Source organism: Hemibagrus wyckioides, linkage group LG14 (assembly GCF_019097595.1).
Source record: "Hemibagrus wyckioides isolate EC202008001 linkage group LG14, SWU_Hwy_1.0, whole genome shotgun sequence".
Classification (NCBI taxonomy): domain Eukaryota; kingdom Metazoa; phylum Chordata; class Actinopteri; order Siluriformes; family Bagridae; genus Hemibagrus; species Hemibagrus wyckioides.
In genome coordinates this window covers 15536820-15562510 of record NC_080723.1, presented here as the reverse complement: position 1 = coordinate 15562510, position 25691 = coordinate 15536820, and the positions used below count along the sequence as shown (strand labels likewise).

Below are 25691 nucleotides of genomic sequence, written 5' to 3'. Positions count from 1 at the left end.
CTCTCTCTCTCTCTCTCTCTCTCTCTCTCTCACACACACACACACACACACAAATGTCCAAGGTAATGTTGCTTTTTCTGTTTACTGATCTGCAGCTCCCTGTAAATATTGTGATTCCTCTATCTAGGAACAACTTACTGAACCTGAAAAGAAGATTTAACATTGAAAGAACTTCTTATACTCTGTAATAACTCATGCTATAGTCGCTGTGCTATAGGAGGAATGAAACCCACCAGGACATGCTGTTGTTCAATATAATCAGCTTTGCAGTTGTAACAGTAACTCTGCCTCATGCTGGGTGTATTATACCATCTCCAGCATGGAATAACCTCACCTCCTGCTGTGTATTATTCCTTATATCCACTGTGTACACTGAACCACTAACTCATATTTAATCTCATTTCCATACTTTAACATACAATATATATAAAGTATCGGAGCCTAATCATTCACCAGCATCACTACTGTCCAACTGCAGCCTCAGGACTTTAATCACTAGTTTTCATCAAATGAGGACTTTCTATGAACAAACTACTTTAAGTAATGATGTCACTTCCTGGCAAAAAAAATCTTACTGTGGAAGTTTTTATATATCATATATCTGGTGCATCCTTTATATCTTTGTGTGTGCCCTCATTTTCTTTCTTTCTCTCTCTTTCTTTTCCTAGTGTATGTCACACTTTGTCTGTCTCTCCCCAATTTCTCTGTTTGTCTGTCTCTCTGTATTTTTCTCTCCGTTTCTGTCCTTTGGCAGTCTTGCTCTCTATCTGTCAATCTTTGTCTCTCCGTCTCCCGACTTCTTGCTTGCCCATTTTTCTCTCTGTTTTTCTCTGTCTGACAGTGTTTTTCTCCCATCTCCCTCCTTTTCTTTTCTCTCTCTGTCAGACTGTCTCTTCATCATTCTCTCTCTCTCTCTCTGTCAGACTTTGGCTGTCTCTCCATCTCTTTCCTTTTCTCTGTATATCTCTCCCTCTCTGTATATTCTCTCTGTCTGGCCCTCTCTCTCTTTCCCTGTCTGGCTGTCAGTCCCTCTGTACCTGGTAGCGTGTGGGGTTTTTGATGGGTTTCTTCACTGTGTTTTCCTCTTTGATTCTTGAAGGAGCTCTGTATCGATCCAGCTGAAGAGTAAGCAAGGCAAGAAACAAATTGTTCATTCATTAATCATAAACAAACACGTCCACAGTCTTTCACACCTGAGACCATAACAAGAGGTCTACATTTTACTGTCTGTGCTGTTTTCAGAACTACCTGACACTTTAGGCTGAGGTAAGGGAGATTTTGCTGTCAGGTAGTAAGGTCATAGAGATGTGCTACAGCTTCCTGGAAGCAAAATGAACCGTTTTTTGGAATGAGAGCTGTCCGCAGGAGATCCCTGAGCAATCTGATAACATGTTGAGCATTTTTGCCGACCAGTACAGCAAAAGAAAGAACAGCAATGATCTACCACCAGCTAGATTCCCAGAAGTAGTCTTGAATCCAGTTCTATCATCCATCAATTTGTGTCCACAAAACAACAAACCTTTTTTTTTTTTGCAATTCAGTGATTCTCAGATTTTGAACGTCACGCTAATCTGGGGTAAAGTTTTCGACTTCTACAGTACACAGAACCCTACAACATAATGCTTCCTCAACAGACGTTTCCATGTGGAACCGCTTGTGCTTAGCTATCCAAGGAACCCATGATGAACCTTTGTTAAGCATATCTGCTAAAACAACACAGAAATGTACGTTTCCATCTTATTTGCACTAATTCAACCGCCGCTACTGCCAATTTATTTGCACACTTCTACTGTCAAGGTGCTATATATATGTTTACAAGCATATTTGTCATTAGACACCTGTTTTTTTACAGTTTCTCGAGTCTTTGCACTGTTTGCACTTTATGTAGCTAGGACACACTTCTGTCCCTAGCTCTGTGTTGTTGTTTCTGTTTTGTAATTATATGTTGTATGTTGTCCATGTTAGCACGTTCACCTCACACCTCCAGCGCCCTGGGTTCGAGTCTCACTCCTGACTAACTGTGTGTTTGTAGAGTTTGCATGTTCTCCCCAGGCTTGGAGGGTTTCCTCCGGGTGCTCCGCTTTCCTCCCACAGTCCAAAGACATGCTACTAGGCTGATTGGAGTCTCTAAATTGGCCGTAGTGTGTGATTGTGTGAGTGAATGAGTGTGTGCCCTGCGATAGGTTGGCATTCCGTCCAGGGTGTATCCTGCCAGGATGCCCGATGATGCCTGAGACAGGCTGTGACCCAAGAAAAGACCAGATAAGCGGTACAGACAATGAAATGAAATGTTGTCTATGTAGCACCAGGGTCCTGGAGGAACGTTCACTATGTACTGCATCAGCTATATGTGGCTGAAACGACAATAAAGCTTCTTGACTCGACACGACTTGAAATCTTTTCTTTGCTTAAAAATTGTAAGCAAAACACAGCACTGAAATTATAACGCCTGCCCCGGAAATGAAGGTCTAATGAAACAAAAAAACAAAAAAATACTAATAATGAAAGACATATGAAATACTTTCTCTGAAAACTGAAAAAGCCCTAAAAGCTTAGAATCTAATCTGTTCAATATTTCATTAAGATTTTACACAGTATTCTACATCTACAGATCTGAGAACAGCACTGATATCAACAGCTAGAAAATGATTTATTTTATTTTATTTTTTTACATATCTCAGCATTAAATAATGTAAGAAGGAAAGAAAAGTGTCTAGGGCATATGTAAAATGGATGGGCAAGTCCGTCGAGGAGATATGAGTGCTCTGACTCAGTAATCCATGATGAGCCTTGAGATGAGATACTAGGATTGTCCCGGCTCAGAAAAATCAAGAAGCGAAAGAAATAGCTGCTGATTTAATTTTCATATCTGTGCCGTGATGAAGAGAGAAGCGTAAAGCAGCCAGTGCAATCAGCACCCATGCATTTAGCGTTTAGCCAGCTTCCAAACAGATGCCTAATACTACACAGGTGTGTGTATAAGTGTGTGTGTGTGCGTGCACATACATGTTTGGTCCTATCATAATCTGTATTTATGCATATTTGTGTGTATGTGTGTGTAAACTGTCTCCTGTTGTGACTCACAAGTGTGGTGCTGTGACAACTGGCTTAACCTAAGCGCTTTTAAACTGTCTGACTTCATGTTAAGTGTCTCTAATACTTAGACATATTACAGCTGACATTGATGTATGTGTCTATGATGCAGAATATCTTATATAAATATACAGTATATTAAGGGTGAACTACAATGACACAGTTTGTATCCCTGTAGCCCTCCAAATACCCATATCTGTATGGGTGTGGCCTAAATTGCTGCTTTGACACAATGTCCATGGTTACAAGCGCTATACAAATAAATTGAATTGAATTGTATTAAATTGGAATTCTTTTTAATATCCCATAATATTATGCCCCTGAAAGCAAAGGAAAGCAGTGAAAAAAATGCAGAAGTCAAACTGTCAGCACTTGTGTATGAATTGTATGTGACAGTTATTGTTTTTGTTCGTTAGTGCCCATGATATTTTCATATCTTCTAACAAATATAGTTGGATCTATTTTCCAAACTATAAAGAAACTAGTAGCCTAGTATTTAGACCACCACTGACCAGGCAGGCAGTAAGTATACTGGAAATACATTGTGCAGTTGTATATGTTCAGGTTTACTGCAGTAAACAGCACCCTAGGGCAAATAAGTGCTTATGAACAGTTATAACAGGAAACCTCTATTTGTATGAACTGCTGGTTTTCAAATAAGATCTTCTATTTGACTGTCACAGTATCCTTATACTAAATAAACTGGAACTATCCGCATATCTTAAAGTGCAATGATACAGAAATAGTGTTGTTAGAGTATGGGTTTCCATTTAACGACGTGCTTCTGTAGTCCAGCTGTAACACTGCATAACATTCCAGCAGCTACACTGCAACAAGACACCTGTGTCATTTATATGAAGAACAGATAGCACATTTTTCATTTCTCAAACCTTTGGTCTTGAGTTGAGCATGCCCATCTCCAGCTCGTTGTCATGACGATGACTTTTGGCCTTACAGAGATGCACGAGACATGTTTTGGTGCGCAAAGCCAGATAGTAGAAGGACTTTGGACTGGGCACCAGGTTAAAGGGAGCAGGCAGTGTGCGACCTTCATCAAAATAAGACAACCAGAGCTTAGCACGAGCAAACTTCCACTCAACATCAGCATCCTCCTACAGAGAGAGAGAGAGAGAGAGAGAGAGAGAGAGAGATGGGGAGGGGGTGAAAGAAAACCAGCGATAGAAATGAGTGAAATCACTGTAAAAGCAACCATCTGTGAGCCATAACTAATCCTGTGTGTAAAGCTGTGACTAATAAAAACACATTTAATGCAACATCAGTCATCAATAAATTATTGATATTTTCTCTCTAAATAACCGAGGCTATTTGTTCTGGCTGTGTGGCTCGTACCTTTAATAACACATTTAAATACATTTAATGACTATGAGGTAACATACACTGCTCAGCCATAACATTATGACCACCTGCCTAATCTTGTGTTGGTCCCCCCATTTGCTGCCAAAACAGCCCTGACCCATCGAGGCATGGACTCCACTAGATCCCTGAAGGTGTGCTGTGGTACACCTTCTGGAACCAAGATGTTAGCAGCAGATCCTTTATGTCCTGTAAGTTGCGAGTTGGATCGGACTTGTTCGTCTAGCACATCCCACAGATGCTCGATTGGACTGAGATCTGGGGAAATTTGGAGGCCAAGTCAACACTTAAAACTCATTGTTGTGCTCATCAAACCATTCCTGAACCATTTTTGTTGCACAGTGCATTATCCTGCTGAAAGAGGCACACTGCCCAAAGCATGACACTGTCTCCGCTGGCTTGCCTTCTTCCCATAGTGCATCCATGTGTTCCCTAGGTAAGCGACGCACATACACCCGGCCATCCATGTTTTGTAAAAGAAAATGTGATTCATCAGACCAGGCCACCTTCTTTCATTGCTCTGTGGTCCAGTTCTGATGCTCATGTGTCCATTGGTGGAGCTTTTGGTGGTGCACAGGGGTCAGCATAGGCACCCTGACTGGTCTGTGGCTATGCAGCCCCACACACAACAAACTTCGATGCACTGTGTATTCTGACACATTTCTATCAGAACCAGCATTAATGTCTTCAGCAATTTGATCAACAGTAGCTCGTCTGTTGGATCGGATCACACGGGCCAGCCTTCGCTCCCCACGTGCATCAATGAGGCTTGGCCGCCTGTGACCCTGTCACCGGTTCACCACTGTTCCTTCCTTGAACCACTTTTAATAGATACTGACCACTGCAGACCGGGAACACCACACAAGAGCTGCAGTTTTGGAGATGCACTGATCCAGTCGTCTAGCCATCAATCCTTACACTTGCCCATTTTTCCTGCTTCTAACACATCAACTTTGAGGACAAAATGTTCACTTGCTGCCTGATATATCCCACCCACTAACAGGCACCATGATGAGGAGATCATCAGGGTTATTCACTTCACCTCTCACTGCTCATGTTATGCCTGATCGGTGTATGTCACAATAGAGGCCCCCTTTTTCATGACTACAACTTAAACATGAGAGTGATTTTGGCACTTTCAGGCATTTTGGTGAGGATGCAGCCATGCAGTTGAGCTGCAGTCAGCATTCTGACAAACAGTGGCATAATTATAGAAAAAATGATGATGCTACAATGAACATTATCAAGATATGTGGTTAAGTGATTATCAAATCAAATCAACTCTTCAATCTCCCATTCCTAAAATCTAAGAGGGACATTTTCATAACGAAGTCTGATTATGTAGACCATTCTCAGGATCTGCCTAATTTGTTCTGGGGCTTTACTCATACTGTCTTCCTCCTGCTTCTTCATCTGGAGCTTTCTGTCTGTATGATTCACCTCCTGTAGTTATAGATCTCATGTGGATACTCTAATGATTTGTACTCTCCAAAAACAGCTTATGCCCACCCTGAGTTCACACCGGATGCATCATGTAATTGTCAAGACCTCAGTCGAGCCACATCGGATGCATGGCAGCTGTGTTCCTACAGTATATGAGCTACTGGCAGGAGGAAGAACAACAGCCAGGTTTGATTTTAATCTGTTTTGTCAACTCCAGCATTTGTGTATCCGTTATGAGTAGGCGAATTTACATTTCTTAATTACTAAACTGCTTAATAAAAATAAATGCTTCATTTTTAATAACAGGAATAAATCTCTGTTGAGAACTATCACAATCCCCCAGCAACCACAACTCCCCCTCTCAGCCAAACCTATTGAACTCTCCTGTTTAATAACTGCAGATTCACCAGAAACTCCTCATCTTTCTGTATAAATGTCCCTCAGTTTATACTTCACATTGCTATACAAAATTATCTTTAAGGATATAAGAACAAGATAAGGAAATCTCCTTCAAATTTCCCCACAGTGCAGAGCTATTTTCATGTTATTTTTTTTGTTATGAGCATGGCGCTAATACGACTGAAAGAGCATTAGAGAGTGTATATAAAATGAGTGAGATGGACGCACTCCGACTTCCTTTTCGCTTCAGTGGGTAATCTCATCTGGATGCTGTAGATATATACCTCCTAACTGCTCCTAATCATGAAGAAATCATCGCAGGACTCACAGTAAAGATCTTATCTACACATTTTGATTATATTTCCTCCTTAAGCCTCCTTCTTTATGTTATCTCAGCAAGATTGTCCTTGCCGCCGAAGCTTCTGGTGTGCGCTGGATTAAACTGTTAGTGCTGGAAATAAACTGAGGGATGTTTTTTATGCATATGTTTGCCTCGAGGATGACAATGACAATTATTTTAGTGTGATATTTTTTTTTTTATGCCACATTTTTCTTTATTGCAAATGATCAGTCAAATGACTGATTCTCATTTGTAGCCTCAACTGAGTTGTGTTTAATTTGTACAAGTAATAATTATAGGCAAAATAAATTAATTGTGATTAGTAAATTGACTCTACTATATTTGGAAGTAGGCTGACAGCATGTATACACCAATCAGGCCAATATGAGCAGTGAGAGGTGAAGTGAATAACACCTCATCATGACACCTGTTAGTGGGTGGGATATATTAGGCAGCAAGTGATCATTTTGTCCTCAAAGTTGATGTGTTAGAAGCAGGAAAAATGGACAAACGTAAGGATTTGAGCGAGTTTGACAAGGGCCAAATTGTGATGGCTAGACGACTGGATCAGAGCATCTCCAAAACTGCAGCTCTTGTGGGGTGTTCCCGGTCTGCAGTGGTCAGTATCTATCAAAAGTGGTTACCTGGGGAACACATGGTACCAGGATGCACTATAGGAAGAAGGCAAGCCGGCAGAGGCAGTGTCATGCTTCGGGCAATGTTGCCTCTTTTAGCAGGATAATGCGCAAAAACGGGTCAGGAATGGTTTGATGAACACAACAACAAGTTTCAGGTGTTGACTTGGCCTTCAAATTCCCCAGATCTCAATCCAATCGAGCATCTGTAGGATGTGCTGGACAAACAAGTCCGATCCATGGAGGACTCATCTCGCAACATAGAGGACTTAAGGGATCTGCTGCTAACATTTTGGTGCCAGATACCACAGCACACCTTCAGGGATCTAGTGGAGTCGACAGGTCAGGGTTGTTTTGGCAGCAAAAGGGGGACCAACACAATATTAGGCAGGTGGTCATAATGTTATGGCTGATCAGTGTATATAAAATGTTGTTTTCATGCCAACAGTGTACTGATTTGGTTATATCATTGCACTAATTGGGATGCTGTAATGTTAGTGCAGTTTTAGAGCAGTGTGGGTTTAAAATGCCAGATTGTCGCTCCGCTCGGTTCGGCTCAGACGCGGTCATTTCTGACCATGCAAAGCAAATTGGCTTGCGCTCAATGCAGTCAACAATATGCTCAATGCACGAACACAGAACCTTAAATACGATATTAAAAATGATATTAGTATCTGCCAAGTGAATTCTCACCTCTATTTCCTGGTAGGAGCTGTTTATCATTGCTATGAGCATGTTGAGCAGCACCACCACCATGGTCACATTATATACACCGTATAGCACATAGCCAATGTTCTCGATAAACTTATGGTCGTACTTCAGAACCACTGAGATCACCTCGGACAAGCCGAAAATGGACCAGAACAACGTCTTAAAGCTTTCCTCCACCCTGAAACACACAAATAAAAAGTCATTTATGAGCGAATAAATTTCCATTTTCTTACTTTTGTTCTATTTTCCCCCATGTGGACAAGCAGAACTGGTTATTTTCTTTTGAAAGGGTCAGACCTCCTGGAGCATGTCTCTGTGAGGTGTTACACATTGCTATTTTACCAACAATCACCTTCGATTCAATTTTAAGTAGCTTTAGTGGCTTGACAATAAATCAGTAACAATAGACAACAATAAATTATAATAACAGAAATATACATAATACCAATAGCAGCAGTCATAATAAAAATAAAAGTCACACAGTGGCAAGTGTGGTGTGAGCATGGGATCAGTCATCACCGGCATGCTTTGAAATGACTCAGTCTTGCATAATGTGTATGAGAGTATGTGTATGTGTGTGTGTGTAAGTGAGAGAGAGAGGGAGAGAGAGAGAGAGAGAGACCAAGTGTCTCACCGAGCCCCTACTGTACACATCCAGCTACTTGAAACATAAAAAAGGGAAAATTCGAATGGAAGAAACTAACAGAGAATAATGTTTTAAGAATCTAATAAATGAACAGTATATACATGATCAGTAACTGCTTTTATAATGTTTGGTGGATCTGGAGCTTTATCCGGTCTTGAGGACACTGATTATGAGGCAAACTTCTCTGTCTGTCTCTCTCTCTCACAAAGTGCAGGAAAATCCTTTGCTTGTGCATGAGCTTATTTCCCTTTTCCTAGCTCTTACCACACACATGACAATGTCTGAATATACTGCAGAGTGTTATCTGGAGGTATGCAAGTGTGTCTGTGTTTCTTTTGTGTTAAGGAAAAATAAGAATGTATTCTGGATTGAATTGTGTAATAGCAGTTACAGTATACAAGAAGAGCAAGCATGTGTGACTCTTCCAGCTAGTTCAATAAATAACGACATCTACATTGGAAATTTGTTTGACTGTTTCTTAGGGATAACGTATCCTGTTAACTGTAGTTAAACTTAACTCTGATCTCAAGATGGGATTGAAAGATTTCTGTGCATCTGGAAAAAAATAAGCTTCAGCTTGAAATGCAAATTTGGAAATAGGATTCTGATCTCTCTGATCATTTAGTACCAGCTACAGTACAAATTTGCTTTGGTGTTAGTGTTTCCTTATGGAAGGTCCACCACACACACACACACACACACACACACACACGTACACACACACACACACACACACACTCTCTGGATTTCCTTTCTGTAGGTGATTCAGCTTTCTGTAGGATAGGTATAGATGCAGCTACCACGATGACAAGAATCCAATTAATATGTCTCTTTCTCTGCCTTCGTCTCTCCCCCGTCTCTCCATTTGACATGGAGGGATCTGTTATCATCTTCATGCTGTTCTTCTTCTCATTCCTCTTTCACCCAGCAGAGTGATCTGTCTGTCTGATGTCTGTTGATGTCGCTGGCCAGAAACAGCAAGACAGCAAAACACCACATGTATATACACATGTGCGCACACACACACACACACACAATATATATATATATATATATATATATATATATATATATATATATATATATATATAGCATGGCTTTCTGCTTTAAACTGTCCTTCAGCAACCTATAAATGTCTCTTCTGGTAGCCATTTCTATATTTCATCCTAATAAGAATCACACACACACACACACACACACACACACACACACATAGTCGCCTTACTATTCTTATGAGAACCTTCCACTGACAATTAATAATGTGACTAATTTAAACTAACACTACACCTAAATCTAACCAACACTTGACAATTAAAGGAAACTTCTTGTACTCTTTGGAGATTTCCCATGACCATGAAAGGTTCTTAGTTCTTTGTCTAAAACAGAGGGATTCCCTTTCAGTTCCAAGTAGAAGCCACTCAGAAAGCTAGAATCCATGACCATTCAAAGAAGCACTGAGAGGTGTAAATATGGAATAATACGACAGATTTCAATACTCTGGAAAATTAAGCCGGCTTCATGCTGTGCAGACTTCATGCTGTGGCTTTTCGCACTGTGCTTAACCCCTTGTTCTAAAACCTGCTTTTAACCCCAGGTAGAGGATCACTACACCCTGCTCTGAAGCAATATTAGCGGTGCTTTCGCAGTGTTAACCCCACAATGCAGTGTCAAACCTGTACGGTGTGAAATGATGCAGTGTTAGAATGTTACGGCTAGATGCTTAACAGGAATTGGAGAGTGCATGCCTCGTCTCATGTGAAAAGCAGGATGTATCAACACTTAACAAAAGTAGCTCTGTAGCAGGGAGCACTGAACATCACAGAAGTGAGCTCCATGGCAAGGGGAAAAAACATGACAGAAAAGTTAGCCGAAGTTGGATATCAACAAACAGCTGGTCAGCTAAACGACAAAGCTGTGAAAGATAACAATGCTAATATTACTTATTATTATTATTATTATTATTATTATAAGAATACATGCTAATATACACAAATATGCAATAAGAAGGTTAATCCAGGGTTTAGGAACATACAGTGTGAGACATCAGATTATAGCTACAATAAATTGTTAACCCTGGGTAAATTATGAAACAAAGTACCCCAGGATTGTGTTTACCCACGGTTTACAATCACCCAGGGTTAACTATTTCATGTGTGAAAAGCTCTTTTTAATGTGTTAGTGCCACTGCAAGCAAAGCAAACATAATGTCCTGCTAGTGTTTGATTAAAATCCCACAATGTGCTGCTATAACACTTATCTAAAAGAGGAAAAATGCACCGGACTACACTGAAACGTCCATTACAACTACAACTATAGTAGTACTGAGCTAAAAGACAAAAAGAAATATCCTTATTGCCTCCAACTGCCTGTTTTATTGTTTCTGTTTACGCAGCCCTGCTTTCTGTACCAGCCATATCATGCTGACTGATGACTTTAGAACCTTAATTGCAGATCTACGGTTAGAGATTAATCGTATAATCGGAACTTGAGAACATGTTATTGCTCTTTGCCTGCTATAAAATTCAGAAAAAATCATTTTATTGGGACGATCTCATGTAGTGTGCCAAGTAATAATGCTAAAAGACTGCTGAAATCACACTGTGTAAACCTGGCTTTAGTTACACTTTATCTGTAATAATGTTCGATAATCACGTTTAGGAATGTCTTTCTAAAGCTGTTAGTACTTGGTTATGGGGTGTAATATTTCTTTTTGAGTCTTTATTGTTCAGATAGCATGTATTAAATTTCCATTATTGGATTATTAAAAAGGGGACCTGCATTAGGGGACAGACATGTTGTTCAATAAGATCTCAGTGAGCATGCATTGTGTGCACTTTCCTACTCACTCTAGCTTTCCTCCTTCTTCTGTCTGAACAGAAAAAATGCTAACTGTAAGAACCAAAAGAAATTAACTTTCATTCAACATTTATATATATATATATATATATATATATATATATATATATATATATATATATATAGGGCCCCTGAGGACAGGATATGAAATGTGAATCAGAAGTCATCAGCATAATCTAACTGAATACTTTAGATTTGGTCTGTACTGTACTATATAAATGTGATATTAAAAAATAGTCTCCATCTATCTGTATGTCTGCTTGTTTCTCTCTCTCTCTCTCTCTCTCTCTCTCTGATATGTTGAAATATGTATAAATATTAAACAAAGATTAGTTTTCCAGCAGAGCAGTAACCATGATAATAAGAGGAGCCCCCTCATATCAAGATTAAATTCTATTTGCTTCATCATACATAGTGCTAGATTCATACAGTATTTATTCTTCAAATATCTCTAATATTGTCTCTGTCCATCAGTCTGTTCATCCATCTATTTATCCATCAATCTGTATGTCTGTCTGTCTGCCTAACTGTCCATTAGTCTATTTACCTGTTAATCTATTTATTTTTCCATCCACCCACCCACCCATCTATCTATCTATCTATCTATCTATCTATCTATCTATCTATCTATCTATCTATCTATCTATCTATCTATCTATCTATCTATCTATCTATCTATCTATCTATCCATCTATCCATCCATCCATCCATCCATCCATCCATCCATCCATCCCACATTCCAATTATTTCTGTACAAAGCTCCGTAGACAGTAAGCCAAACAGCTGACAGTCTCATTTGCTAATGTAATGTGACTGCAAATAGATCTTCTTCTCATGTCTTACAACAGAAGGACTGCGGATAGTGTGTGTGTGTGTGTGTGTGTGTGTGTGTGAATGTATGTACCCAGCTATCTGACAGTTTGTCATAGCAGTCATCTGACAAAACCGGTAAAACTAAGCAATTAGTTTGAAATATATTTCATAGACTCAAAGACATAGCATTAACTCTCTGAATGCTTGCTGTCATACAATAAAAAGAAGCTACTGAACTGCTTCAGAATCTCCTGCCAGTGGTCATCTGTCTGAATGCTGAGGTAAAATCCTGATCATTGGTCAAACTGGTAGTGAGCTTAAATGGTTGAACGTTAAACACTAGCTGGAAAAAAAGAATAAAAAAATTATATAATGTAAATGAATAATAAAAGAATTGTGTTCTTTTAACAATGAAGAAAATATAAAAAGATCCATAAGGGAGAATTATTCAGTGTAGAAATCTATGATGTATAATACTAATCAGTGCACCAAATCAACCCAGAGTAGTTAGAAGCTAATGAAGATGATATATTCAACATAATTATTTACTTTTTAGATTTTGTTTTCCCCAAGGCCCAAAACATGATCTACCACTGATAAGGAAGGGATTCTTATAAAAATACATGTTGTTATTTATCCATAACAAAACCATATAATCAGTAAAGGAGTAGATTATAATGTATGGAAGTAGTCTTCAGTGTAAGTCCTTGGGACACTAAAAAATTCAAATGTGTTCCACATGACTGAATTAAGCAACATTAACACAATTAGTTTCTGATCATCCAACATGATTTGATCATATATTTTCAAAGCCTTGAACAAAATCATTGAGCTTGCACCTGAGCTGATAAATAACTGCACTATATACATACACTGACCAGGCATAGCATTATGACCACCGGCCTAATATTGTGTTGGTCCCCCTTTTGCTGCTAAACAGCCCTGACCCGTCATGCACTGTGTATTCTGACACCTTTCTATCAGAAACAGCATTAACTCCTTCAGCAGTTTGAGCAACAGTAGCTCGTCTGTTGGATCGGATCACATGGCTCAGCCTTCGCTCCCCACGTGCATCAATGAGCCTTGGCCGGCCATGACCCTGTCACCGGTTCACCACTGTTCCTTCCTTGAAACACTTTTGATAGATACTGACCACTGCAGACCGGGAACACCCCACAAGAGCTGCAGTTTTGGAGATGCTCTGATCCAGTCGTCTAGACATCATAGTTTGGCCTTTCATCAAACTCGCCTAAATCCTTACACTTGCCCATTTTTCCTGCTTCTAACACATCAACTTTGAGGACAAAATGTTCACTTGCTGCCTAATATATCCCACCCACTAACAGGTGCCATGATGAGGAGATAATCATTCTTTTTCACTTCACATGTTCATAATGTTATGCCTGATGGGTGTAATTTGTAATACTGTAGTTATACTTCAGTGCCAACATCCCTCCATTTAGTTGTTTTCTGTTAAAACTACACTCGCTCTATTTAATTCAATTTTGCTACGTTTATGTTTCTATTGTAACATGTTTCGTTGTGAAACGTAAAGATATATTTTTTAATCTGACTGACCACATGTTCTTTTATTTCAGTTTATAATCCTAATTTGTGCCACTTCTTCAGGAAGTGGTCTTTAATTATTTTGCTTCTTTTTTTTTTAATTGTTTTCTCTTATAACCTTTTGACTTTCCTGATGCCCTTATCACAAGCTTCACCTAAAATAAAAAAGTGTGGTTATTTAACAAAGAAAAACATCTAGTGATATTGTGAAGCTTTGTGTAAGTAGACATTTATGTAATATTTATAGAGGAAGTGCTTTGCTTTGAAAGGGCTTTGTAACAGTTTTCCATCATGGGAAGGTCTTCGGGATTGAGACCTTTGTACTCAGTAGCATTTTATTTCATATTAACTTCAAGGAAGAGAGAACAAAGAACGGCTGGTGACGAAATGAATTTCCTATTGCTGCTGTAATGTAAGTGATAACAGGAACTAACCTGTCTTATGAACATTCCGCATCATTAAATGTAAGGCTAAATTATTTTCTGAAACCTGCTGTGTTGTAGTACTAACTTGCTGTTATCTGATTGTTACGCTGTCCGCCTAGCAAACCATTTAAAAAATTGATTTCAATGAAAAACAATAGCGAACCTGTCTGTCCTGCCTACATACTGTTTCTGCTGGCTGCTGTCTTTCTCTTTATATCTCACCCTATACTTCTTTATCAACCTCAATATATCAATCATTCTCTCTCCTATTCTGACTACACATCTGTCTTCCCAGACACATTAACCTTTTGTGAGCGTTTCTACCAAACTCATTATTATGCTCTTTTAAAGTTAAGATTCTTCCTCCTTCAGCATGATCTTCCATCTTTCACAGTGGCGTTCTCTCAATACATCCCTATTTCATCAGCCTTCAATTCTTCCATTCTCCTTTCAATAGAAAACGTAAGACACAAGCGTGCGCGCGCGCGCTCTCTCTCTCTCTCTCTCTCTCTCTCTCTCTCTCTCTCGCACGCTCTTTTCCATTCGCCCAGGTTCTAGGCAGATAGCTGGCATCACCACTAACTTCGCCCACACAGACTGGGCAAGACAACACTGATTCTCTCGGTCCCTACTTCTCTCATCATATCTAAATAATATAAGCCTTTTCTTTCTGTCTGAAGCAGTCTAAAATGGAGATGGGATTTCTTTATTACCAGTACTTCTCACTTTGTTTTTCAAATGTCTATATTACAGCAGCCTCGCACATTTTGTAATATTTTCTTGCTAATGCTTTTTTTTTTCCCTTCTCTTTTATGTCTCTGCCTCTTCTGCTAAGCCTCTTACTCATTCACTCCCATTTCCATCTGCCTCTGGCATCACAGCAAGTTGGCTGATCTCCCCCATTTGCAATTCTCCAACTCCCTTCGTCGTCCAACCTATAGAGCAGATCTCCCTCTTTTATTTCTTTAACTCGCTTTCTTTTCTTTCATTTCAACTCATTTCAATTCGACAGTAATTGAACTGCTTGTCTAAATCAAAGTTATACTGAACTGCATTACAATATGAAATCAATATAGCATTAATCCTGTACAATGCATTTAGGGAAAGCAATATTAGCATGCGTTATTACACCTACTGTATTTATCAGTGATAAATTAATGGTCCCTTCAAACTACAATATAATACAAACTTGTCCAGTGTCTTAAATCCTGTCATGATTGATAAATGTGGTGATTTCTTTCAGCTATCGGCTATCGTTTATCAGGTGTACTTATTCCATAGGTCAGTATAGAGGTACAGTAATCCCCCGTTTATAGTAGGGATTACGTTCCAAAATCACCTGCGATAAACGAAAATTCACGATACGCGGACACCACCCCACAATGCTTTTATTGTTTAAGCCGTAATGACCCTCCCACACTCTTTAAACACACACAGAAAACATTTGCAAGCATATACCGAGATGAATTAATAGGGCTTGCAGAAAAAATGTAAAAATACAGCGTACACAGAACAAAATGAAACACTCAGGACAGTGACATGCGAAGAACCGGGATGCTGGAGAATTCTGCTTCCCTTTCCCCAACTGCATGCATAACCAGCAGCCAATCACAACCGTGATTAAATGAATGGGGCGTTCCGATTGGCCAGACTCGTTCCTCCAGCCGTACTGTATTTTGCTTTTCAGCAAAATAACACTTTACTTCATTTTCAATTAATGTTTATATTTTGTAATTAACAATTATATTTTTTTTATTAATAAATTATCTTATTTCAACATAAAAACCGGGAAAATCCGCGAAGAAAATTAGTTATGTTCCAAATAAAAATCCGCAATATACCCGGGCCGCGATATAGAGGGGGATTACTGTATAATAATCTACCATTACTCATTCAAGTAAAAAAAAAAGAAAAGAAAATACCAGATTTATTTTTATGATTTGGATTTAAAGATTCTATTCCAACTCCACAGAGAGACACCGACACACTGAATGTATAAAAGCAACTATTACTTATTGACTTCATTTGCATTTACTTGCATTTACTTGAATAATTTATTCATTTTCACAAACTGCTTTATTTTAATCGAGGATCAAACCAGTGACCCTGGAGCTGTGAGGTGATAAAAATAATACATATGACCATGAAGATCGACTCCTTATCTACCTACAGGGGTGTAATCATTGCAGAATGTTAATAAAACCATTCTCCATCATTTGGGGGAAATATATTAATATTTTCTTAAAGGTGAGGTGTCAAAGAATGTTCTAGATAAATAAAGAGCTTTGTTGTTATTATAATTTTTTCATTATTTCTGGTTATTTGACGTGTGAAGGGTTTTCCCAGATCGCCAAATGTATTATAAGGTATTCAGATCATTCTCAGCCCAACTGAAATATTAATGACATTGTAGCAGCAATGGTGGGATTTTATAACTACTGTGTATTTCTATTGACTACTTTATTACACACACCATGTTAGTTGACCATGCAGGTTTGCATTTAGAGACTATAGCTGATCTTTAAAGCCACCCACAGCGTGTATAAATACAACATATGATGTAGACAAGACGCTCATAACAACTCAGTCATGTCACTAACATGTCAATGTCAGTGTTGTGCTGAGAACGATCCATCCCTCATGTCATATTTGCTCAGTAGTGATCCTGTGGGGGTCCCTTTCCATTTATTTTCATCTCCCGCTCCATTTTCCTTATTCCGAGGCGAGGCTGACGCACTATGCACAGCCTACAGTCAATAACTGTTAACCTACAAAGCAACATATATCATGTCTATATACAGTGCTGATGTGTGAGCAGCTCCCATGTACCAGTGCTTAATCCAATTCCTCTCTAGAGGATCTGTTTCTTCTATCATCAGTCTTTCATTAATTTCTGACCACTTGGTGGAAACATACAGTATCTCTCATCAATGTCGAGTATTTGAACAGCTTGATGCTTGGATTATGAACTTCCTCAGTCATAATGTGCCAAAACCGGCATCTGCCATATAAATATATGCAAATGAAAATGTAAAAACATGCATAAGGACCGAAATACATTTATATTCACACCAACACCAACACACACATACATAAAAGCACAAACGCTTAATCATACTCCCATAAACCTCATCCTGCTGGAGAAGCCAAACAGTTATATTTAGAGAAATAAAAACCTTTACTCACTCCTCCAAGAGGAGACATTCCAGTATTTACTGAACAGCCAAATGAGCATGCTGCGTGACAATTCTTTTAGTTTCTCTATAACAGAGAGTTCACCGAATGCAGGAACGTCTTTTGACAAAGTATTTATCTCAGATATATTTGTATTTTTTTGCAGAGACTGAGAAAGTGCACCCCTGTTCCTCCTATGTCAGCTTTTCTCACTAATTAATGTGTTTCACTTGCTATTTTTCAGTGCCTCTCCCCCTCAATGCTGGTTTAGCATAACGTGTGGTGAGAGGGTGGCATAAAGTCTATATATGCTTTATTTGGGTGAATAAAAGAAGCAGGGTTCGACGGCCCAAATCCTAGGCAGGTTACTGTATGGTAAAGAAGGATAACATATAATCAATGTCAAAATGCAGAAAACTAAAATGAACAGGCAAAGAACAAAAATAATTGGATTTAACAATACAAAAAGCATGATAAGACTGTACAACACTACAAAGAAGCAGCATAGTATACTGAGATAAAGAACCGACACACCAAAACACAATGGGTGAACACAATTGGGCAACAACCCAATGAACAGGCAGGTCTGAATTAGAAACAGAAGGTAGTGGGGCTCAGTCGTGAAAGCTTTGGAATACTAATCAGAAGACTGTATTTTTCAGATTCAACACGGCCATACTGCCACGGTTGTGTCCTTGAACAAGACTCTTAACCCCTTATTTATATTTGTATACTGTCTCAGTTGTAAGTTCCCTTAAAAGAAAAAATTCCCAAAGCTTAAACGGGTGATCCAATGTCACATGGCAAACGTACGAAAAGAACCGAATGAGAGTAGTGCTTGAGAATATCAAGACATTACATTTATTCAGTCAATATCTGATCATGGTTTATTTCTACTTAACATCTTGGTCAGATAATAAATATAGTATGATTTGGTGAGCCTGTTCCTACTGTAACCTCAGGTCCCTGTTCAAGGCTGGATCTTTTCAGATTTTCTGCTGTTGTAGAGTGTCATCCTTAGTTTTTCGTAATTTTCTTCATTCTGGGATGCTATTTCCAGCATTCCTTCCACTTTTTTTTACTCAATCCTCTGCAAACCCTATAGTCTGCTGTCTGTAAAAAATTCCAGGACATCAGCAGTTTCTGAAATCCTCAAGCCAGCCCTATCTGACACCAACCATGCCACACTAGTTGATGTGAATATTAAGTGAAGTTCTTGACCTGTAGCTGCACGATTTTTATGCTGGCAGGTGTCCGGCTGTTTGAATAATTGCATGAATGAGCAGGGGTTCAGGTTTACAGGATTCCATACCAACCATGCTTTTAAATAAATCTGTAAGGAAACTTTATGTTACTTACTCATTACATACTCGAGCCGATTTGATTTAGTGTCGAAATGACCTATTAATATTTTAGGTTTAAAAATTGCTTCCATGGAAAATGTTGCATCGGGGTCTAAATAAAATGTCTTAAATGTTTCTTTTACATTTTTATTTTTTATTAAAAAACTAGGCAAGTTGCTTAGTTAAAATATATGCGTTAAAAGGGGTAAATCACTACAAGTTTTAAGAGAAGCCGAAAGTCTTAAGGGGATTATACAGCTTATTGTGCTTTGTAAATCTTGAGAATAAAGTAAGTATCACAGTAGGAGGTATCTATAATAAACTCTGGCAGCTGAACGGTATTTGTTTCTCCCCATGTGAACCCGTGTTCATTCTGCCCTTCCCCATGTACACGTCTGAATCTCTCATTGATGTGGTGAATATAATTCGTATGAATATGAAGTTCGTTGTCGTTCACTCTTTTGGCGTGGGATGTAACAGGTTCTGTCCAAACACACGTTTCATGCCATGTGCACCAGTGATGTCAGGCTCTGTGCTGGTTCCCTCTGTGTTCCCACATCTCACAACTCCCTCACACATTCTTTCTCTGACTCTCTCTGTTTGTCTGAGGAAACCATATTCCCACGGTTGTCCATTTTCATAGAATTCTAGAGGGTGCTGTGCAGGGTGTGAATACTAATGATCATGACGTGTGCAACTGCACTTGTGTGTGTTTCTATATTTTGCGGTTTGTGTGTGTGTGTGTGTGTGTGTGCATATGCGTAGGCATAATCCCTTATTTGTCAACATGCTCTGAAGGCAAAATGTCCTTTAAGTGTTCTATATGCATTCCTTACATGTACTTCCAGAAAACATATTGCACATTTAGCACAGACACACACACACACAGAGGAGACAAGTCTTATGCTGAAAATAACCCATTTCAATGTCTGTGTGTGTGTGCATACGTGTGTGTGTGCATGCGTGTGTGTGTGTGCGTGTGTGTGTATATACTCCTACATTTTTTGAGCCTACATTTCAACTGCACCCATTCTTTGTTCTTTCATTCTTAAATATAGAGCCTGCAGTGCAGCTGCTTTACCCAGTCCTTTTTTTTTATTTTTCTTTTCTCTCACCTCCAGCCAGCACACTCCTCCTCTATATCCACCCCTCTCTCTCTCTCTCTCCTTTCCTTTTTTCCATTCCTCTTTTCCTTGCCTATGCTATTCTAAGCCTGACACCAGGGTGCTGATGTAAACCTAAAAGCACCGGATTCATTTCTTTTTAACAAGCTTGCTGAGGTACTTGTTTCCGGTCAGTCACAACTTCCTGTCTCAGGAAAGAAAAAAACTCCAGGGCCCTAGCGCATTATCATTAAAGAAATGATTTTTAGCCCCATCACTATCAACTGGAGAAGACTCCTTATTCCCCCATTCATCCTTATTACCTTTATTACCTCCCCGATGGCTTAAGCTCATTTACTCATTAAGTAGTGAGGCTAATGAGAAATACTCGAGCTAGAAACAAAAATCCTTATATTAGTACACAAATCACCTACAATACCAAAAGCTTGTCCTCATTAAATTCATTAATAAATAATAAATACTCATTTTGACAAAGCCTTACATCTGAACTGAACCATAGTTGAACTCCGACGATATATAGAAATAAAACATAAAGAATAGCAATTCAGTACTGCATATCTCCTAAAAACAGACGAGTAACAGCTTTCGCTTCTTTCCTCACACACTATATTTAAGCAATGTTAAAGGTCAAACGAAGGGAAAAAAAAATCATCGTGGGAGTAGTGGAGAGTAGTAGAACAGTGATATTTGTTGAAAACGGAATAACATGTCAATAAAAGACATTTAAACTGTAAAAAAAAACATAACCCCTGGGTTTTATTGCAAAATAAATCTTGGCTGTCACTAAAGATCACATGTTAAAAGATTACTATGCAAGCCATTCAGGATTATTTTTTCCCCCTCAAGTGCTACACAAGCTTGTAGTTGTTGCTTATAGACTTATAGAAGAATCTAACATCACTATCAAGCTAACAAAGGTAGAAATACGGATCATGATAACGATAAAGCTAGGCTTGACACATACACTGGGACTAGACATGAAGCTCTACATATTCCATGATGAAGTAAAACTAGCTAGTGTCGTAAGCTTGCACCAAAAAAAGATCAATGGAAATTTATGCGAGTAAGGGGTTAGAAAGAGGCCAAAATTCAGCCAGAATGAAAATGCTAATGTTTCAGCTTTAGCGTTTCAATGCTACAAACATCAGAAATGAAACTTGGAAGAAAGCCACATGAAGTGAGCATGTGCAGAAAGAGCTGTTGTTTAATTATTTATTGTAATATTATAATGTATTCTGCTGATTTGTGCAGTGCAGTAGTAGCTCAGGGGTTAATGTACTTGGCTATTGATTGGACCAGTGAAAGTTGAAATCTCAGCACAGCTATAATTGACCCCCTAAGCAAGACTTCTCCTGGGCCACTGTACCCTGGCTGACCCGGCATAAACTGAGGCTGAACTGTTGTTGACTGACTCTTTTTAAACCCTGAGCTAATTTTGCCCCACCACATGTGGTAATGTTTCTGGATCATTCAAGTCAAGGCTTTCTGTCTGCTGATTTTCCCAGCCATCCTGCTATTTCATAATATCTTAACTTGCTACATCGATTAGTTAATGACTCCTCGACCTTTAATCTAGATCATTGACATCTTGTTCTATAATATTGCCTACATGGTTCGCTCTTGAGCTCGGGTTACTGTCTGTGTTTAGTTACTGTTTGATCTCAGTGTGTCTGTGTGAGTTTCCTCTGGCTTTTTTTTGTTTTCCCATTTTTGAAAAATGCACAAAAGTGTATAAAGGCTTCATTGAATAGCCAAATGCAATTAGCACCATTAAGCTTGCTAGCTTAAGTACACACTGGTCAAGCATAACATTATAACCACTGATAGGTGAAATGAATAATACTGATTATCTCCTCATCATGGCACCTGTTAGTGGGTGGGATATATTAGGCAGCAAGTGAACATTTTGTCCTCAGTGTTGATGTGTTAGAAGCAGGAAAACTGGGTAAGCATAAGGATTTGAGTTTGACAAGGGCTAAATTGTGATGGCTAGATGACTGGATCAGAGCATCTCCAAAACTGCAGCTCTTGTGGGGTGTTCCCAGTCTGCAGTGGTCAGTATCTATCAAAAGAGGTCCAAGGAAGGAACAGTGGTGAACCGGTGACAGGGTCATGGGCGGCCAAAGCTCATTGAAGCACGTGGGGAGCGAAGGCTGGCCCGTGTGATCTGATCCAACAGACAAGCCACTGTTGCTTAAATTGCTGAAGGAGTTAATGCTGGTTCTGATAGAAAGGTGTCAGAATACACAGTGCATGATGGGTCAGGGCTGTTTTGGCAGCAAAAGGACGACCAAAACAATACTAGGCAGATGGTCATAATAATATGCCTGGTCAATGTAAAATATGTATAATTTTCACTGTCATTTTTTAACATTAAATTTGTCAGAAATTCTTACAAATGTACATGGTTATTCTTAGCCCAGACCCTCAATGATCAAACTTACTTGCAAAGCCTTGCTAGTTCTCTTGCTAATTCAGTAGCAGTGTAGATTATGCTTGCTAATCAGAGTCTCAATTAAACAGAGCAAAGTGAGATGAGAATGAGACGAAAACTGCCAAAAATGAACCCCCCCCCCACAGGTAGCAAGAATTGCTGGACCGAAATCAAACTGTAAATAATTCAGTGACTCTAGTCTCTAAACATGACTTAACTTTGCTTTTGTAGGAGATTTTCTGTTAATGGATCCATTCCCATGCATTTGTGTAAATTATTTAGCTGAATGCAGCTCATCAGAACAGCAGGGCTACAGACATTTTGGCAGAAACTGAAATTTTTTCACCAAAAATATTCAAAGTTGTTTTTTTTTTTTTTTTTTTAACTACAGTATTTGATGTGATTAGCAAACTGATTAGCCAATGTGACAATTTTTAAGTTGACAAAGTAGTGTACATTTTTCCTTCCCATGTCGAATTTAAAACAAATGTGAAGTTGCACTAGGCAAAACATAAAAGCCCTATAAATTATTTCATTATTATTAACTAATCTTTAATGGTTAACCATAAACCATTGCCACTGTTCAGTCATGTTGTGCAAAAGAACAATAGTAGCTCCGCTGACTAGCACAGACCTTCACTGAGCTAGACCTTCACTGCCCCCAAACAGCATTAGCTAAACAATTTACAACAAAGTATGAACATGCATCATAAGCATTATGAACACTGAGAAGACAAATAAGATCAGGACGAAGGGCAAATGCCAGAGTGATTTGCATTTCACATTTAGTCTCTACGCTTGGTATTGGTCGTTACCTGGAGCTAAGCTTCACACAAGGGGTGAATATTTATTTCATTGGAATTCTGTGAGGTCATGTTAAGTTCACATGACTTCCCAAATATCTTTTCTCTCTATATGTCTCCATTTTGGTTGTTTTCTCTTCACTTAATGTTCTTTCTCTTCTTTTCACACCTCTGTCTTCTCTAACCTGTCTTTCATAATTACTTCTCTGACAAATATCCCCTCCATTGTCATTTGTTTTCACCTATCTCTGTTCCTTCCTTCTGTTTTTTTTTCCATTTTCACTCTCTCTCGTTAGGGGGTTTGACTTCCCATCCATTCTTTGCTGGTGATTTTCTTTTCTTTTTTCTTTTTTTGATTGCTTCAGCTTTACCTATGATCTCTCCATCGTTTCATTCATCCAGCCAGCTTGAATTCACCTGTCCTTTTTCTTCTTATCTGGACAAGCTATCCATCATTACACAGGTGTCAGGATACTTGATGGACTACTTTCTCATTGTGTCATATTGTGTGTGTGTGTGTGCTGTCTTGACCCTTAAGCCATTTTCCAGAATTTTTCCAATATTGGTCATCTCTACCTCTCTTTCTCTGACACATATGCGCATACACACACACAAACGCACACACGTGTACACACAGGCCCAAGGGAGATCATTATCACCTCCACCTGACCCCCAACACACATATACTTGAGACGTGACAGTAACACAGAGCTGTCAAAACAAACCCAGGGATCAGGGTTAGATTCTGGTGTACTCTGAAATACATACAGAGAAGCAAACATGCACACACACACTTGCCTATAGCTTTATGCAAGCATGGTGCATCCATGTGAACAACAGGCTGAATTCAGACAACATATTACTGAATAGATATTTCACTAAACGAATTCTTCTATATTTTTCATTGTGTCTGTGGAGGACAGTGTTTCATTTACATTTCAGGCATTTGGCAGACACACTTATACATTTTATCTCATTTTAATCAACTGAGGGTTAAGGGCCTTGCTCAGGGGCCCAGCAGTGGCAGCTTGGTGAACCTGGGACTCAAACTCACAACCTTCTGCCCAATAGTCCATCACCTCAACCACTAAGCTACCACATCCCACAGTGGGGGTGTTTGTTGGAGGGGAGGAGAGCTGGGTGGTGGTGCATGTTTTTATATATTTTCATATTTATGTTTTTTACATAAAAAAGGTTTCTTTTTGTTTTCTAGTGTACACATAGCCTTAAGTGGCTGCATTAATAATTATGTCATAGTATGAAAACTATTCTTATGTGCATATGTATTTAAAAAAAACAAAACAAGAAAAAACAACAACAGCATGAACAAACTCAATCAATAACTCTAATGGGTGAACCGTGCCCTCTGTCCATTTTAGTAAGCGTACATGGACACTCTAAATAGATGTCATACTGCCCTCTGCTGCTTCTGTTAATGCAATTCTGCTGCAGAACTGTTACAACGTTTAACTATATATATATATATATACTGCCAGTAGCTATTCCTAATCAGGTTACAGATTCAGAGTGCCTATGGTTTGTATATATAAGTCTCATGGAGCTTAATAACTATCTATCCATGTCCACTTCTTCTAATGCATTTGTCTTGTAAATGAGGTGCCAATTTACGACCTAAGCTGATTCCCCCACTTCCCTGTTCCACACTGTGTAGCAGATAGTAAATGAACACTGTATCTCAATCAAGGCAGATGGTTTCATTACATAAACCAACACCTCACCATAATAATATTTAGTTAAAACGTAAGCACAGACCTTGTGGTAAAGAAAATGACCATAAACAAACAAACAAAAAAATCAATAGAACTGAACCATCACCACCACCAACAGGCAACACACAGTGAATGAAACCTAGCATTTGTGGAACCTAACATGGTACAAAAAGTACCTGTCCAAATTAGAACTTCAGACTGACCCTAGCTGACCAACAGACTAAACAAATAATGAACATTCTCTCCTCTAGCTGTCTAATTGCCTGGTCGGGCACACAATATTCACTGATATTTTTAGTGCAATCAGTTGTCGCCAGTTTGCGATGAATTAATGACATGAAAAAAAGAGAAAAGTTTAGTTTTATAACTGATTTTTATCAAGCTTCCAAACTGTAGAAAGCCCCTGCCTCATTACATGGTTCTCAGAATTGTCCATCTCTGGTCCTGTATTTTCAGATTTTCAGTGTTGTGTCACACATCTAGCAGAAGTAGTGAGTCATATCAGGTGTGTTTGATCAAGCAAATGTCACATTACTCCCTGAAGTCAAATTGTTTATGGTGGTGTCAAACTCTAGTTTTCAACTCTCTTTGTGGTTTTCATGGACAATATATCAAGAATCGAGAGGTGTCCTGTATGAAGGGCTAAAGTTAACACCCCCCTGTTGTTTGTTCTCTTGGCAACGTCTAAATTGGACCTCTGAAACATTCTTGAATTTTTCACTTCTAAGTATGAAGCTATTGGGATGAAACTTAACACTTCCAAATACAGCCTTGGTTCTCTC

The 25691-nt window shown here is 38.9% G+C and overlaps 1 protein-coding gene across 1 annotated transcript in view; it reads right to left on the bottom strand.

Annotated features, from left to right (window-relative positions):
- The window catches only part of trpc7b (transient receptor potential cation channel, subfamily C, member 7b), an 81688-nt gene that overhangs the window by 10843 nt on the left and 45154 nt on the right, over window positions 1–25691 (bottom strand). The window contains exons 8-10 of the mRNA XM_058407470.1: window positions 7978–8173; window positions 3984–4205; window positions 1038–1118 (exon numbers count right to left, since the gene is read on the bottom strand). Coding sequence (XP_058263453.1) covers window positions 1038–1118; window positions 3984–4205; window positions 7978–8173 — 499 coding nt within the window. The remainder of the gene's footprint in view (window positions 1–1037; window positions 1119–3983; window positions 4206–7977; window positions 8174–25691) is intronic.